The sequence below is a fragment of the Akanthomyces muscarius genome, chromosome 6, assembly GCF_028009165.1.
Source record: "Akanthomyces muscarius strain Ve6 chromosome 6, whole genome shotgun sequence".
NCBI lineage: Eukaryota > Fungi > Ascomycota > Sordariomycetes > Hypocreales > Cordycipitaceae > Akanthomyces > Akanthomyces muscarius.
In genome coordinates, this window is record NC_079246.1 from 2472846 (window position 1) to 2488451 (window position 15606).

The 15606-nt window shown below is 54.7% G+C and overlaps 8 protein-coding genes across 8 annotated transcripts; 3 read left to right on the forward strand and 5 right to left on the reverse strand.

Moving 5' to 3' along the window:
* Positions 1-180: 180 nt before the first annotated feature.
* On the forward strand, positions 181-1260 carry LMH87_000871 (uncharacterized protein; the record flags this gene model as incomplete). The annotated part of the gene is made up of 2 exons (XM_056198850.1): positions 181-503; positions 570-1260. 2 exons carry the CDS (start codon positions 181-183, stop codon positions 1258-1260), a joined length of 1014 nt encoding a protein of 337 aa, XP_056055759.1.
* A 370-nt stretch (positions 1261-1630) lies between these two features.
* LMH87_000872 (uncharacterized protein) lies at positions 1631-3001 on the reverse strand (the record flags this gene model as incomplete). Its single annotated transcript, XM_056198851.1, has 5 exons — positions 1631-1660; positions 1712-2334; positions 2483-2513; positions 2578-2700; positions 2957-3001. The coding sequence occupies 5 exons, from the start codon at positions 2999-3001 to the stop codon at positions 1631-1633; spliced, it is 852 nt and encodes a 283-aa protein (XP_056055760.1).
* A 1196-nt stretch (positions 3002-4197) lies between these two features.
* On the reverse strand, positions 4198-6587 carry LMH87_000873 (uncharacterized protein; the record flags this gene model as incomplete). Its single annotated transcript, XM_056198852.1, has 10 exons — positions 4198-4240; positions 4302-4406; positions 4458-4741; positions 4793-5785; positions 5867-6015; positions 6076-6111; positions 6166-6192; positions 6258-6283; positions 6357-6407; positions 6562-6587. The coding sequence occupies 10 exons, from the start codon at positions 6585-6587 to the stop codon at positions 4198-4200; spliced, it is 1740 nt and encodes a 579-aa protein (XP_056055761.1).
* A 925-nt stretch (positions 6588-7512) lies between these two features.
* Positions 7513-8172, reverse strand: LMH87_000874 (uncharacterized protein; the record flags this gene model as incomplete). Its single annotated transcript, XM_056198853.1, has 4 exons — positions 7513-7766; positions 7828-7851; positions 7914-8074; positions 8138-8172. 4 exons carry the CDS (start codon positions 8170-8172, stop codon positions 7513-7515), a joined length of 474 nt encoding a protein of 157 aa, XP_056055762.1.
* Positions 8173-8926: 754 nt separating this feature from the next.
* Positions 8927-10111, reverse strand: LMH87_000875 (uncharacterized protein; the record flags this gene model as incomplete). Its single annotated transcript, XM_056198854.1, has 4 exons — positions 8927-9180; positions 9245-9574; positions 9642-9795; positions 9854-10111. 4 exons carry the CDS (start codon positions 10109-10111, stop codon positions 8927-8929), a joined length of 996 nt encoding a protein of 331 aa, XP_056055763.1.
* A 1213-nt stretch (positions 10112-11324) lies between these two features.
* LMH87_000876 (uncharacterized protein) lies at positions 11325-12539 on the forward strand (the record flags this gene model as incomplete). The annotated part of the gene is made up of 4 exons (XM_056198855.1): positions 11325-11478; positions 11540-11748; positions 11824-12360; positions 12441-12539. 4 exons carry the CDS (start codon positions 11325-11327, stop codon positions 12537-12539), a joined length of 999 nt encoding a protein of 332 aa, XP_056055764.1.
* Positions 12540-12801: 262 nt separating this feature from the next.
* On the reverse strand, positions 12802-13621 carry LMH87_000877 (uncharacterized protein; the record flags this gene model as incomplete). Its single annotated transcript, XM_056198857.1, has 2 exons — positions 12802-13203; positions 13262-13621. The coding sequence occupies 2 exons, from the start codon at positions 13619-13621 to the stop codon at positions 12802-12804; spliced, it is 762 nt and encodes a 253-aa protein (XP_056055765.1).
* Positions 13622-14737: 1116 nt separating this feature from the next.
* On the forward strand, positions 14738-15174 carry LMH87_000878 (uncharacterized protein; the record flags this gene model as incomplete). The annotated part of the gene is made up of 4 exons (XM_056198858.1): positions 14738-14878; positions 14949-15013; positions 15075-15085; positions 15143-15174. The coding sequence occupies 4 exons, from the start codon at positions 14738-14740 to the stop codon at positions 15172-15174; spliced, it is 249 nt and encodes an 82-aa protein (XP_056055766.1).
* Between the last annotated feature and the right edge of the window lie 432 nt (positions 15175-15606).

Consider the following 15606-nt stretch of genomic DNA (forward strand, 5'->3'; position numbering starts at 1 on the left):
GAGCATGAGGGTGTGGTGCGCATCGCGCCCCATAAAATGACATCGTCGTGCCCTCACCACATTTCATCTGCCCAACTCTGCACCTTCTTCACATCCGCCGCAACGACAACCGCGACTTCTCCCCGCCGATGACGAGATAGCGCCACGCCCAAGGACGACATAAACGGAGGACCACCAGCAATGGCTGCGCTGGCGCGCGCGGCGCCGTGTCCGCGCCTCTTCCTGCGATCCACGGCATCATCGTCGTCACCAAAGGCCCCCCAGTCGGCATCGCCACCACCGCGGCACGCCCGCGCCGTCGGCGTCCGCACCATGCGCTGCCACGCCGCGTCAGCGACCGGCCTCCGGATCAACCCTGCGTCACCGTCGCCAGTACCGCAGCACCAGCACCAGCAGCGCCGGTCGTTTCGCTGCACGGCGGGCATGCGCCAGGACCTCGCCAAGCGGAACCACTACGAGCGACTCCAAGTCTCTCCCGCCGCCACCCCGGGTGACATCAAAAAGTACCCTCCTCTCCCTCCCCAAGGCCCCATTCTCTCGTTCTACGTCCTCTAACCCAAAACCCTCAGATCCTTCTACAAGCTCAGCAAAGCGCACCACCCCGACGCCAACCGCAACGATCCCAACGCCGCACACACCTTTTCCCTCCTATCCGAGTCCTACACGCTTCTCTCCGACCCCTCCCGCCGTGCCACCTACGACCGAGACGTCATCGCCCGCCTCCAACCCTCCTCCTCCGCCACACCCTCTCACGGCTCCTACCACTCCGCCGCGTACCCCTCCGCCGGGGGCCGCCCAGCCTCCGGCCTCTCCAAGCGCCGGGGCACATTCCGCGGCCCGCCGCCGAGCTTCTACCGCAACGGGGGCTGGGGCGCGCAGACCGATCGCCGACGGCGCGCCGAAGACCAGGCATCGGCGTCTTCCTCTTCTTCAGCACACTACACCAACTACGAGGGCAGCAGCAGCGGCGGTGATGCCTTTACCGCGCAGCAAGCGCCCGGGGGGAGGTTCCACAGGGCCGAGGACGACGTGCCGCCGCACTTCGACAAGGAGGCCCACCGGAGGACGCACGAAAAGGAGGACGAGCGGAGGTGGGCACGGCGAAGGCGCGCGCTCGACGAGGAGGACGTCGAGTTTGAGCCGCAGGCGAGCCTGGGGGCGCACTTTGCGATTGTGCTGGGGATACTGGGCGCGACGGTGCTGGTGCCCGTGTGGTATCTGAACACGGTGAGCGGGAAGAAGAAGAGCAAGGACTATTAGGAAGTTCTTGCGGGCTGCGAGATACATATAAAACACGGGTTCGCGATTGTGAAGGCCCGTCAAGAATACCTCTACCAGGATTCAGGGCATGGCTCGAGATCATCGGCAGTCAATATACATTGTACATACATATATGGCCAAGTCGGCGAATAGAAATACGAGCAAATATTAAGCTTGATTATGCATACATGAACATGATAAATCACTGCCTGAACGAAAAGTGTATAATTCATCCATCCGAGGACATCATTAAGATATTTTCTTGTAGCGACTCTACATCTACATCCGAGATCAACCACGGGCAAAATGCACGCATCTAGTAGGGTGGTACAGGAGGCTATGGATAGCCTGCGGGAGCATCCAGGGCGATTTAACCCTGGAAGGTGAAGCTGGCACCGAGCTGCAGAGTGTTAGCGGTCAAAGTAGTTTCTCGGGTCGTCGGATGTCGTACCTTGTGGGTAGCCTGGTCGAGCTTCTGGGTGTCAAAGGAGCCACCGAGGCCCAGGGTGACGCCCTCGCGGAGGAGGACGTTGTAGCCAATGGCGGCGATGCCACGGTCGTTGAGCTTGACCTTGGCAAAGGAGACGGGGTCGATGCGGTACTTAGACGCGACCTCGAGGCCGACGGCATTGCCCGTCTTGGAGTTCCAGGTGGCCTTAGCACCGGCCTCGACCTGGGAGTTGACCTTGTGGTAGTACGAGGCGGCAAAGATGCTGAGGTTGTCGGTGGCAGTGACGGCGGCGCTGTACTGGGGGGCGGCGTAACCGACGGCGGCCGAGTAGGTGGTGATGGCGGCCTTGTTGACGTCGTAGCCGGCCGAAGCGCCGGCGAGGAAGCCCTCGTGGCCGACGACGGCGTCAATGTTGGCCGTGGGGCCCTTGAGGAGGTCGAAGAAGGCGCGGCCGTGGAAGCCGGGCTGCTTGAAGAGCAGGTTGAACTTGGCGCCCTTGGCGGCGGTGGCGGGGAGGAAGTTGAAGAGACCCTCAAGCTTCAGGCCCTTGGCGAGGGTGTCGTTGACCTCGAGCTTCGTGTCGAGAACGTTGGCGGTGTTCCAGGTCTGGGTGAGGGTAAGACCTGCGGGCAAAGTTAGTAGGCTGATTGGGGCAGCGTTTCTGGACGTCGTTGCGCAACGCATGGGCTCGCGTCGCTCGGGGTTCGAGGCCGACGAGGTGTCGCTTCGTGCTGCGCGCGATATTTGAAACGTCGGGTAGTGGAACCGTACCGGTGGGCTTGTCGGTGTATTTTCCCTCAATCTGAGAGCAGGGCGGACGAGTCAGTTTGGCGCAACGCGCAAGAAGTAGAAACAGAAAAACTTACAGCAGCAGAGGTGTTCTTGTCGTGGCTGGACTTCCCGGTGACCTTGAAGGCAACGCCGTTGGGGGCGGTGTCCTTGAACTCAAAGGTGCTGGCGGAAAGATGGTAGAAATCCTTGTTCAGGAGCTGTCCAGGCCGGGTCAGTATCGTCTCTTTCTGCAAGTCATTGATTCGCAGCGGGTGTCCTGGGGTATAGTGAGCATGGTCGAGGACAGCATTAGCCGATTGGGTGGCTGGACGCAAGTCGGGTGCCGGAAGACATCATTGCGCAGATGCCAAAAAAAAAAAAAAAAAAGAGCTGTCCTCAACGCAAGCAAACGGGTAACACCGGGACAGCACCGCAAAGGGGCGAAGGTCTAAGAATAATCCATAATTGACGTACATCGTTGGCCGGCTTGGCAATGTCGGAGAAGGCGGGAACAGACATGATGACTGGGTTGAGAGACTGTACGAGGTACGAAGAAAAAAACGGTGTTTGGATGGTGATGGTGTTTTGGGAGGTGAGAAAAAGGGAAGGAAGCAGAGACGAGCCGAATTTGGCGCGGCTGCGTGCTAGCTAAACGTTGGGGAGCATGCTAATAGGTCAGGCGGACCAAAAATGTTTGGGGCTCTGTAATTGGACTAATCCCCCCCTGTACACACCAGCCCCAGGAGCACTTTGTAGGTACACCTGCCGGAGAGGTACAGCCTATTTACAGGCCCCCCGACATCAGCCGACCAGTCACCCCTTGTGCCTCACAAGTTGCGCCAGACACCCGAAAAGTGGTGCAGCTGGCTGGGCTGAAGGCCTGAGGTACCCAGGCAGTACCTGTTTGTCTATCCCGGGCGCAACAAGTGCCACGAGGACCCTGGACACACTAAGCCGAAAGCTCATCCATCTGGAGAGGAAAACTAGTCAATGCTGTGAAATTAATTACCCATATTATTACCATCGCTGTCTGTACGTACTACGTACCAGTGCTCCGTACCTACCAATGTATGCATGCACACATCCCCCCTCCACGTGGGGAGGCTGTTGACCCTGGAAGCTCCCATTGGCGTGATCGGATACAACCGGAAAGCCTTTTTGCAACCTGGCTCCCTCTACTAAGTGTGTAAATGGCACACATGGCGAAGCGTTCACCAGAAATACCATGTACTGGTCACCCTTTATGGCATGCCGGTTCGTGGAAAAACGCCATGGCGCTGTTGGCCACACCCCCGCCTCGCTGCCATTGGCACATCTCAAAGGACGCCCAAACAACGGCCTCGTGACGACCAAGCCCTCTCTCTGGCAGACAGTCACGAGATCCTCTGCCTCAACAAAAGCCAATTTACAGGGAAGTCTTTGCATAATGCCTTGTTATCCCGAGTTTCATGCTATTGTTTAGCCGTTGTGGTCGTTATACCCCAGTTTCTGACTCGGTCCCCCTCACTCCCCAGGCGAAAGCTTCAGCCAATAGTCGCGTCGCGTTATTAATATTACAGTCACGTATATCGTTGATATATCCAAAGGTCAGATAGATTGCTTTCCAATCATAGTTTGTAACTAAACTTGAATTTCCCTACTATACTTTTTATCGAGCATATGAGAGCAGTCGACCCTCCTTGACTCGAGCATGAAACTCCTATATTCCTGTGCATCTATGCCGCACTGTCGTACTTTTGGTTGTGAGTGGAAATAGCTCTGCAATCATGTTAGCGACCAGCTTCTCCAATTTAGTATTCATAGCATCAGTAATACATACCTGCCACTGGGGTCCGACTGCTTGGACCATGTCGGCGCCCAACGCATGACTGTCGAGGCACAGCGGGGAGGGAAATGCTCGTCAAACATAAGGCGGTACCAGTATCTGTCCTCCGTTAGCAAATTGCATAGTGCATGCTGTGTATGGTTCACGTACCCCTCCTTGGTGTCAGGCACGTCGGTACCCCATTCCGCCTTGGGGTTCTTCATCATGTCGTCGGTAACATGCTGCTCGGCAGTATCCTTGAGGGCGTCAATCCATCCGTATCCGACACCGTCCGAGAACTGCTCCTTTTGTCTCCACAGGATCGACTCGGGCAGGTACGGCTTGTTGTCGGGCTCGTCCGTCGTGTCGAAGGCCTTGCGCAGAATGTACTTTTCCATGCGCTCCTTGTTGATCATCTTGTCGGCCGGGTCAATGTTCATGGTGGTTTCCAGGAACTATTCACGTTAGCTTCTGGTCCCTCAGGCGCTTCTTCTCATAAAGCTTACCTCCTTGTCCAGGAAGGGCACACGAGCTTCCAAACCCCATGCAGAGGTCGACTTGTTGGCACGCAAGCAGTCAGCCAGGTGCAGGTTCTTGACGCGGCGCACCGTCTCCTCGTGGAACGCCTCCATGTTGGGCGCGGCGTGGAAGTACAGGTAGCCGCCGAAGATCTCGTCGCTGCCCTCGCCGCTGAGAACCATCTTGACACCCATGGCCTTGATCTTGCGCGACAGCAGGTACATCGGGGTCGAGGCACGAATCGTTGTCACGTCAAAGGTCTCGAGGTGGTAGATGACATCGGACAGGGCATTGAGGCCATCCTCAATGGTAAAGGTCATGACGTGGTGCTTGGTGCCGAGGAACTCGGCGACCTTGAGGGCAGCCACGTTGTCGGGCGAGCCAGGCAGGCCAATCGAAAAGGAGTTGAGCTGGGGCAGGTAGGTGACGGTGTCAAGGTGGTCCTCGTCGTCGATACCGACCAGACCTTCTCCCTTGTCAGCGTCCTGCGCCTGCTCCTTGTCCTTGCCAGCCTCGATGGCGAGCTGCTTCAAGCGTAGCGTCTCGCGCTGGGCAATTGAGGCAACCAAGCTCGAATCCAGGCCGCCGGAGAGCAGCACACCGTAAGGGACCTCGGCCATGAGGCGCTTGCGAACGGCCTTTTCCAGACCATGGCGAATGGCCATGTAGTCGACGGGCGTCGAAGGCACGTTGGCAGGGTCCCACCATGTGGGCTTGAAGTATCTCGTCGTCTCGCCCGTCTTGGAGTCGTAGACGTGGCCGGGAGGGAATGCGACAATCTTGTCGCAGACGGGGGCCAGACACTTGAGCTCAGAGGCAAAGTAGACGGCGTTGGGCTCCTTCCAGGACCAACCCTGGTAGAAGGTGGTGATGCCGATGGGGTCGCGAGCGGCAATGACGCGGTCCTGCTTCTTGTCGTAGAGGACAAAGGAGAACATGCCATCGAGGTGAGCGGGGGCATCGCTGTCGTAGGCCATGTACTATAAATCATAATGCTGTTAGTGGGCGAGCTCGCGCGTGCTGAAGAGCGACTCTGGCACTGCGGGGCAGCTGATTCATACCAGAGGAATAATGACCTCGCAATCCGAGTGCGTCTTGAAGTGGTACGTCTCCTTGAGGTTCTTTCGAATCAGACGATGGTTGTAGATTTCGCCGTTGACGGCGAGCACAATGGAGTCGTCGGCGTTGGTCAATGGCTGAGCGCCAGAGTCTGGAGAGCTGTGAGATGGGATGCCAAGGCTGGAAGCGAAAATTCAGTCGCGCAACTTACCGACGCCGACAATGCTTAGACGCTCATGGCAAAGGACTAAAGGGTCAGTATTGTGAGTTTATACGTGTTGGATAGGCCATTTGAGCATACTTGTGTTGTTGGAGGTGACGTTGCCGCCTGCGCAGGAATTGTTAGCATCGTGGTGACTGGCTTGCCGGTTGCGATCAAGTGCCGAGACTCACTCCAATCGGGGCCACGGTGGCGGATTCTGCATGTTGCGTCAGCTTGTTTGTCCCCAAAAAAAACGCTTCTCTTGAGCAATGGCAGTAGGATTGACATACTGTTTCGCCAGGCGCAGAGCCGTGGGCTTGAATTTGTGGACGTCGGGATGACTACAGCCGTGATATTAGCACATCGATTAAGCTTGCGACAGGCGGCCCGATGCAGTTGGGCAGCAGAGATGGAGGGGCAGCAGCAGCACGCATGTCGATGCGATTGCCCCTCACTCACTAGCCCTAACAAGCAGGTCGAGAGACAGTCACGTACCGGTGGCAAGCAAAGATGCCACACATGGTTGCGAAAGATGGAGTTTTGGTTTGTTGATTTGGTGATGCAAGGTAGGAGATGCAGATTCACAAGCGGAAGAGAAAAAAAAGGTTTGGAAGAGCTTCCCACCAAGCCCCGAAGGCGGCGTGGGGAACACAGATACTCGCGTGTGGGAGGAGTCATAGTGTGGCCGCACACTTCTCGCGCGCTGCATCTGGCCAAACTGACTCGGCCGCTGATAAGGGGACCGCGCTATGGATCCGTAGCGCTTTTTCTTTTGGCCCTGCCGAATGGCATTTTCCTGGCGCTGTCAGGCTCTAGCTTCACTGAATCTCACCCAGCCTCTGCTGAAACTACTTCACCTCCAGAGGCCTGTAGCACATGTCCACTGCAAACGGCCGACTTCGGATTCCTGCCTCAACCACCACTCGCAACTGACAGTAAAACACCTCAACCCGCACCAAGCACGCCCGTCTTCCCCATGTCTAGATTAACTAGTCGATGCAGCTAACTAGACAATCCCGGTCTTTGCCGGTTCCTGCCAAATCAGAGAGCCCATCGAATCTGGTTCCCTCCCTACCTCGCTGTGCCTTGCCGTCTGCCCGGCTGGTCGCTGTCTCTTGTAACACGCCACTGACTGAGTGCTAACAACTACATCCACATCTACCACGTCGGTCATGCACACTTCAGCAAGATTAATTGCAATGAAAAGCAAACCAATGCAATTTAAAATAATAGATGGCTACCCCTTGACCAATTTTGCATCTCTTCCCCGTCATATCTCCTTTGTCTCCTCTCCTCCAAACTCCACCGGTTCGTGTTCATCATGATATGCATTCAGTCCGCCATATAGCACCGTATAACGCCTGGTACTTTAGTCTGGTGTTCTCCCTTTCCGCTTCCAAAAATGAGAATCCGCAAGTTAAACTGCTGGCAATTCCATGCCTTTCTTTACGGAGCCGGGTTCTCGCGCACCACGCGGCGCACGCGCTTCTCGTACTCGACTCGGTCGCGCTTAAACAGGTTGTACGCCTCGGCTTGCGCAGGCGACTCGGGGTTCGGGTCGTTGAGGAGGTCCTGAATGCCTAGCATGATTTGCTTGACCGTGATGGCCGGCTTCCAGGCCTCTTCCTCATTCAAAATCGACAGGCAGACGGTGCCAGAGGGGTATACGTTGGGGTGGAACAGCGGCGGGACGAATTTGCCTATTCGCAATTCTGTCAGTGTCTTCTTCTCTGTTTTATTTTCCTGCAGGTTGCGATATACACTTTGGAGGCTTTGTCGGGTATTCTAAACGCGCGCAAAAGGTCAGTCTCCCAAACGTTACACAATAGTCTCACGTGCAGCCTCACCGTCGGGGAAAGACATGGTCAGCTTGAACATGCCGCCCTCCCAGATCGTCTTGTCCTTGCCGGGCACGCCGCACTCCCAGTTCTTCAGGTCCAGGACGCCCTCCTTTGTGCGGGTCGGTCGCGCGTAGAAGCCAAAGGGGTGGTCCCGTCGCCATTGTTTGCTGCACGTTGCCCGGGTTAGCAAGCCCGCCGTTGGCCGCAAAAGTACCTGTCGCTATCCTTACCGCTCCTCTTGTAATCTGTTCTGACACAGCGCCATGTTTGGTTTCGTACTGTACGCGACAGTCGGGGGTGGTATCTCGGTGGCAAAGGGAAAAGCAAAGAACGTTGGAAAGAATCGGCGCGAGCCTGCAAAGATTAGGTTCACCTGTTCTTCACGAGGCGTGGAGCTCGAAATGAAAACTCGTAATTTAGAAGCGTATATGCGGTCGTGCGTGTAAACGAATCTGTTGAATTCGGTGCTGTTGATGCTGATGGGAGAAGGCGCTGTTCACGTCAAGAGGTCGTGACGAAGGGATTCAGGTCTGCAGTCATGCACCAGTGAATGCGCTACACTTCACTTTCGTCCGCCCGGCGCCAACCAACCAGTTTGGGGTAGCTTGTGGTGAGGCCACAGGGAGGTGTCGCACTGCCACAGGCACCAGCCTCAGCTTTAGCACAATGCTTCAGGTGGACCCTATGTAAATATAAGACTGCCTTGGCTTTATTAAATTAGGCATTAGCTTATAACTGGAGTATTTTTGTAAGTTGAGAGGCTTGTTTTATACAATTTTTATATATTTAAATTAAAAATCTAAAAATAGTTTATTCTAGTCATTCTATTTTCAGAGAAGATTATTGTAGAATCTATATATAATTACCTATAACTAGTTTTTGTATAAACTTCTCCTGGACTAGATACTCTATCAGGCGTAATATCCAGCCGGCTATTCCGTGTAGGGATTCAGACGAAGGCAGTGTTGCAGAGTGTACTTGTGTTAGGAAAGCCCCGTTATCTATCACCGAGTTCCATTCTAAGCTCCGAAGTGCTTGGTGATGAACCCTTCGATGGTCTGCAGCTCGGCATCCTCGCCAGTGAGACCTCTTGCGGCTGCGGCCTTGGCCTTGAGTGCCTTTGCCGTGGACGAGTCGTAGAAGGTCTTGGCAAACTCGGCATCCATAACGTGCGTCAGGCCAAAGATGCCCTTAATAGTATCTGCCTCCAAGTTGCCGTGCGTTTCGAATGTTTCCCAGTCGAAACCGACATACCGGGCCTTTTTCTTTGTCACTGTCACGCTTGTCAGCAATATGTCTCAAGATTCAATGGCGTCTGTACTAGCACAAAGGCTTACCCTTTTCGAAGGTCGCGACCAAGTCTTCGAGACTGGCGACGCAGCTGATGGCCTCAATCTGCTTCTTGTCGTGCGTCTCGGGCTCGAGGAGGGCAGCGTGGACAATGTCGCCATAGTCACGCTCGATACCGACCCAGCTCATGTTACCGGCGCCTCCAAGCGAAGGCAGCTGCAGGGTGAGATAGCCATCAGCATCTGGAAAGAATGGAAATCCGCCAAAGGACTCGGCCCCGGGCCTATTGAGGTGGTTTTCCATGTACCAAGCGGCGCTGACGCTAATGGCACTTTTGAAGCCCTTGTTCCTGGCATATTGGGCGATGGCGGCTTTTTCTAGGGTAGGTTAGCACTGGCACGGGAGATGGTGCAAAAGTAATGGAGGAGGCTCTTTATAACGTACGGTCGTAGACACGGACCGGGAGCACACCGTGCGTCGCTTCTGTCGCGGAGCGCATTCCGCTATATACCAGGTGCTGCACGCCCATTTCCGCCGCGGCGTCGACAAGTGCAATGCCAAAATCACTCTCGGTGGGACCACCAGGAGTATTGAGATCCTGTCAAGTAAGAAATTCCGTCAGTCTGAACGGTTAGAGTTGTGGTGGCTTGACTAACTGCAGATTCGGTGTCCGTGTTGAGGAAAACGGCCCAACTGCCACGGAAAGCTTGCTTGATCTCCTCAAGGTTGCTTCCCTCTGCCTTGACCATTTCCACCCCGAGCGCCGCAAGAGCCTTGGACTTTTCAGAGTCGGGATTTCTGGTGATGCCGCGAACAGAGAACTCGCGGTCCTTGTTGGAAATGAGAGACCGGATGACGCTGCCTCCCTGCAGGCCAGTGGCCCCAAAGACAGTAACAAGCTTGGTGGTGGACATTTTTGTAAATGGAGAAGAAGAAAAGTTGTCAATTGAGACGGTTAGATTTTGTGAGATGCTGTTGAGAGTAGATGGACTGAGAAGTTATCTGTACATAATATTATGCTTAGTTGGTCTGGTGCACTTATATACTTCCTTCAGCTCAGTGGACGGCTTCCGAGGGCTGCGATTCCGCATCATGCTCCGCGGTAAGTCGCATGCGCATTATAAATCATACTTGGATTGCTTATGCTGATGTATAAACCAATATAAATGTGCAAATTGAGGACATTACTCTCAAGAACGACTGTTAGTCCGGGCTTGGCGCGGAGTTGGTGGAGAGCCTTGATAGGTTCGCGGTAGGCGGAGCGGAGTATCATGTCAACGTCTCGCCGCCGCACTATTCCACGATTGGCAGTGTTGGCGGAACCGACTGTTTGAATTGAATTGGATCGCGCCTTGACAGGTATTGTGATGCAGCGCTCTTTACGCCGCGTATGTTCAGTTGTGCTCGAGGCTAACAGTGAGGGCGCTACGACCATTTAGCTTTTTCTAAGCAGGTCTGTTGGCCGGCAAAACGACTAATGTTGTGAGAAATATAGTACAAATCAAAGGAAAGAGAGCACAATTAGAGTTTATAAGCTTATGGTAATATAAAAATAATTATAAAAGAAATAATTAGCTAAATAATAAGCTTATAGTAGTCTATAATTCTTTCAAATAGGATTTTCAAGAATACCAGTCTACAAGTGATAACTACTGGGTACCTACCACAACTGGGTGACGCCCGGGCTTGCCTTTGGAGGGGCGCTAGCTAGGGTCTTACGTGGGGCAGCAAGCAAGCAAGCAAGCAGCCTGTGTCTCATCTGGTCAGCGGTCACTCTCTGGCTCTGGCTCTCCCGCAAGTCGTGCTCCAGCCCTTCTAGTGCGTTCCCTCGGCCCAACATCCAATGGCTGCGTCCGCAAAGCCCTCTTGCATAACCATTCATTCCATGATTCCGACACCAGCAAGCCACACGCTTCATCTGTAATACACCGCATTTTCTTGTTCCAAACTCATTTCTTCTCCGTCTCTACAAGCAAGCAGCAGCTACTACACCATCAGACGAAAAAGAAGCTCGCTCGTCTCTGCCCCGCGGCTATTTGTTGTTCTTGGTGCATGTGGGGTTAGCCGGCGGGCAAGTTGAGCTTGTGATACAACCACACACACACACACATACATCTTTGCCTCACCATGGACGCGACTGGTACGGCGCCGGCCAAGGCCGAGAAGCAAGATGTCGAGACAAAAGTGGCAGATGCTCCCGCTGGCTCCACGAGTGCTGCCCCGGCGGCGCCTGTCGGCGACGTCCCGGATCCGGATGAGGACGACCTAGATGACTTGGACGGTAAGCTCTCAAGATCACCTTCTCCCGCGACCAGGATGTAATCTGATGAACGTGGGGTCAGACATGCTGGATGAATTTTCTACGGTGAAGCTGGACGCAAAACAGCCCGCCGATGCGCCTGCCGCTGCTCCTGCTGCCGTCGCCGCTCCGGCCGCCGAGGTCGGCGCAAAGGCCGAGGGTGCCATCAACCCCGAGGACATGACGGAAGAAGATTTCGCCAAGCAACTCCAGGCCGGTATGGCCAACCTGCTCGGCGAGCTCGAGAACTCGGTACGTGCTATTCCTCGCTGATCCTCTCGCATGGCCCCATGCTTCCATGCTAACACAGCCAACCACCCACACCAGCCAGAGATGAAGGCCGAATTTGAGAGCATGTTCAAGGGCATGGCCGCCGCCACCGAGGGCGGCGGTGCTGCTCCCGACGCGGCCGGCGGTGCCGACGGCGCGGCCCCCGCCGGCGACGAGTCCTTCCAGGACACGATCCGGCGCACCATGGAGCGCATGCAGAGCTCGGGCGACCAGGCCACGGCCGCCGCGGCCTCGGGCGGCTCCGACGACTTCATGTCGGAGCTCCTCAAGCAGATGGCCTCGGGCGCGGGCGGCGCGGGCGGCGAGGGCGGCGAGGAGGAGTTTTCCAAGATGCTCATGGGCATGATGGAGCAGCTGACCAACAAGGAGATCCTCTACGAGCCCATGAAGGAGCTGCACGACAAGTTCCCCGCCTGGCTGGCGGCCAACGGCGAAAAGACGGGCGCCGAGGAGTTGAAGCGCTACGAGGACCAGCACGCGCTGGTGAATGAGATTGTGGCCCGGTTCGAGGCGAGCACGTACTCGGATTCCAACGCGGCGGACAGAGAGTACATTGTGGAGCGGATGCAAAAGGTGAGCTGCACGCAGAGAAAACATGGCAATAAAGACTTGGGGGAAGGGAAAGCATTTTTTACTAACGGGACTGTGTGTAGATGCAGGAGCTGGGCTCGCCGCCGTCGGATCTGGTGGGAGATCTCGACACAGCACAGGAGGCCTTTGCTGGCGCTGATGAGCAATGTAACCCACAGTAGTAGGAGGACGACAAAAAAGAATAAATATACAAGACTTTATCTACATGACCAAGGGTTTTTCTTCATGGTCTTTTTTTGGAGCATGCCGTGTCTATATACCCATGCGTACAAGTTTGAAGACGTGATGATAGTGCCGTCGAGGAAGAAAAAAGTAGGACAGCTATGAAACGCCAAACCGTTGTGCCAAAACGCCCAAAAAAGCCAAATATCCAGAACGCCGTCTTATGTACCGTGCAAGTGAATATTCCATCATATAATACAATTATTCCATGTCCATCTGATCTGCCGTGTCTGCAAATTGTTGCGTCTGCATGGCCCGATCGATATCCTTTGCCGAGAGCAGCTCCTCAAAAATGTCGTCGTACTCGTCGTCGGACAGGGACGGCGATATCGGGCGCGTCGCCGGTGAGCGCGGCGGCTGCTGCTGCTGTTGCTGCTGTTGCTGCTGCTGATACGAGGCGAACATGGCCTCGAGCTCGGCATCCTCGGCATACTCATCCACCATGTCGTCGTTGCCGTCGTGGTCATTCATGTCCTCGTCACCTCTATCGGCTAGCGGCGCCATCGGCTGGAAGCTCGAGGCGTCTTCTATATCCGCCTCGGAGAGTTCCGGCGCATCGCGCGACAGGCGATCCATATCTGCGATCCAGTTCGTTTTAAGAAACTAGGGAAACCATTGTCAGCCTACCCGTAACCCATACAAAACAAGAGCGCCGGCGTACCTGTCCCTCGATATCCCGCCTTTGCCAGGCCTTATCCTCGGCTTTATCACGCACGCTGCGCAGGAACGTGGCGCGGCGCTGCTGCTGTGCGTCCTCGCGGCGGCGCAGCACCGGGTTGGCGCGCGCCGCCGCCGCGCGCGCGGCGTACTTGAACTTGGGGGCTTGGATAGGCGAGGATTGCGTCTGGCGGAGATAAGAAGCGTCATCTTCTGCGCCGGGGGCGCGGAGCGGCGAGGACGAGAGCGGCGAGGAGACGGCCGGGCGGTGGTGGTCCCAGTTGGCCGTGAAGATGGGCGCGGGGGCAAACGACAGCATGGTCTCGGCCGCGGTGGTGTGCGCGGGTAGCTTCTCTTCTGGCATATAAAGACCAGGTGGGAAGAGGTTGAGGAGCAGGAGATGGCGTGTCCCGATACTTGATGCAACTGAGAGCGGAGGGCCGGTTAATTGGCGAGAATTTTGGTCTGCGTTGAGAGTGGTGGGCTGGGAAACGTTCCAAAGCGTGTCTCGGTGTTTAATGGGCTTCTGGCGACGAGACGCGATGGGGGAGCATATTGGTGTCGCGCAGTCACGTGTAAAGTGACAAATACAGTGCATTTTGGCGTCGCGTTTTGGCGGGCGGCGGGCACTGTCCAGCGTGGTATATAGATCTACTTGTGATGAAGTTATCGAAATTAGGCGTTTTCTCGAGAAGAATTATATACATAAAACAAAATAAGATCGAAAGGGCATTTAAATACTAGAACTTTGATGCTCAGTGGTAGACACTTGGGCTGTGACTTTACCTGCTGTAAGACAGGCTTGCCAGGCTCTCCAGCTAAAAGTTCGCTGCGCACTGTACTTGCTGGAATCGCGGGCTGCAGCGAGTGGGCTTGGGCAGTCAGCAATGGGACATATCAAAATAACATTGAAATAATGATAATCATCACCAGCTTTTCGAGAGTCTTTGGATCTGCTTTTGACTTGTCTGCTGACTTGTGAGGCTTCAAGTTATAGAAGCATCTTAGGCAAGTTGTCGGTGAAGCCATGTATTTGCAATTCAGTCGGCCACATTGCCATCAGCTGAACTCGCTCAATATTTCATTGCTGGAAAAATCAACGCAGTTGGCTTTGGAAAGAGAAGCAGCCTCGGCCTTGAACCTTGCCTGCCACAGATAGTGTGCGGTCCGCGCGAGGGTCTCGAACGGTACAACGGTTTGCCCGCCAGCCGCACGATGCAAGCACTTCCTGGGCCACAGAGTTTGCTATTTCAGAGCCAAAGGACTGTCTCTAACAAGCCTGTGATTTTAAAAACGGTATATGCATCAAGTCGCAGCAATGCCTTGGTCGTACAGAAATGCAAGTCGCGGAATGACAACTTGTTTCCAACTTGTTCTGCTTCTCACCACCAAGACTTTCTTCTTTGCCGGTACCATTTGTCCACTTGTCTATCAAAACTGTCTATGTCGAGATGCGCCCTCGGCCAATCATCAAGCCTAGATGCACAAACTGTCGACGCAAAATAGCAGCGAGATAGCTGGCCATGCCATTGGCCTCGCGTCCATAATTCAGCTGGTCGGCCCCGACGCATTCCAGGATGGCCATCACCACCAAGCGTTTGTCTTTTCTCGTTTGGTGTTGGTATGTCCACTCGGGTATCCAGTCCTCATTTTCGCTACCTTTGCTAACCCTGACATGTTTCTTCGGACAGCGACGGCGCTTGTCAAAGAGCAGCCCACCTTCTTGGATGTACCATTGTGAACAGACTTCTGTGTAGTACTGAGCACCACTCGTAAACGGCCAATAAGCGTCACGAAACCATTCTCGTTTTTGACAGTAATTCTCGGGGTAAGTTTTTTTGTCGACGAGGTATTACTAGTGCTAAAAGGCGCTGGCACTGGTGAGATGTCTTAAACAAGGAAAACACATCAGCATAGACCCCTACGCCCTAGTTCTTACCATTATAGGCTTTAGTGACTTGAAATTGGGGACTCCAATATTTGCTCCATTCCGCACTGCAGTCTACGTATGTCAACCATTCCAATCCACATCGCACATGGCTATCTTTTTCTCAGTCATAGACATATATTAATCGGACAGGTGCCAGAGTTTGCGAGGTGTGGCTGTGGTTGCAACTCTATTTGCTCTTGACCTAGTTCATTTTCTTACCCTCATTCACCGATCCAGACGCCTTTTCGTTACGATGAAGCTGACTCTCGCCGCCTGTGCACTTCTAGCCGCCTCCGTCGCTGCCGCTCCCATGCCGGAGATGAATGCAGCTGAGAACGCTGCTGCAACTAATGAGGTACATATGCTAACCGGCCGTTTTCAAGTTGTAGGCACAAAGCTGATAGAGTTCCAGAATGTAC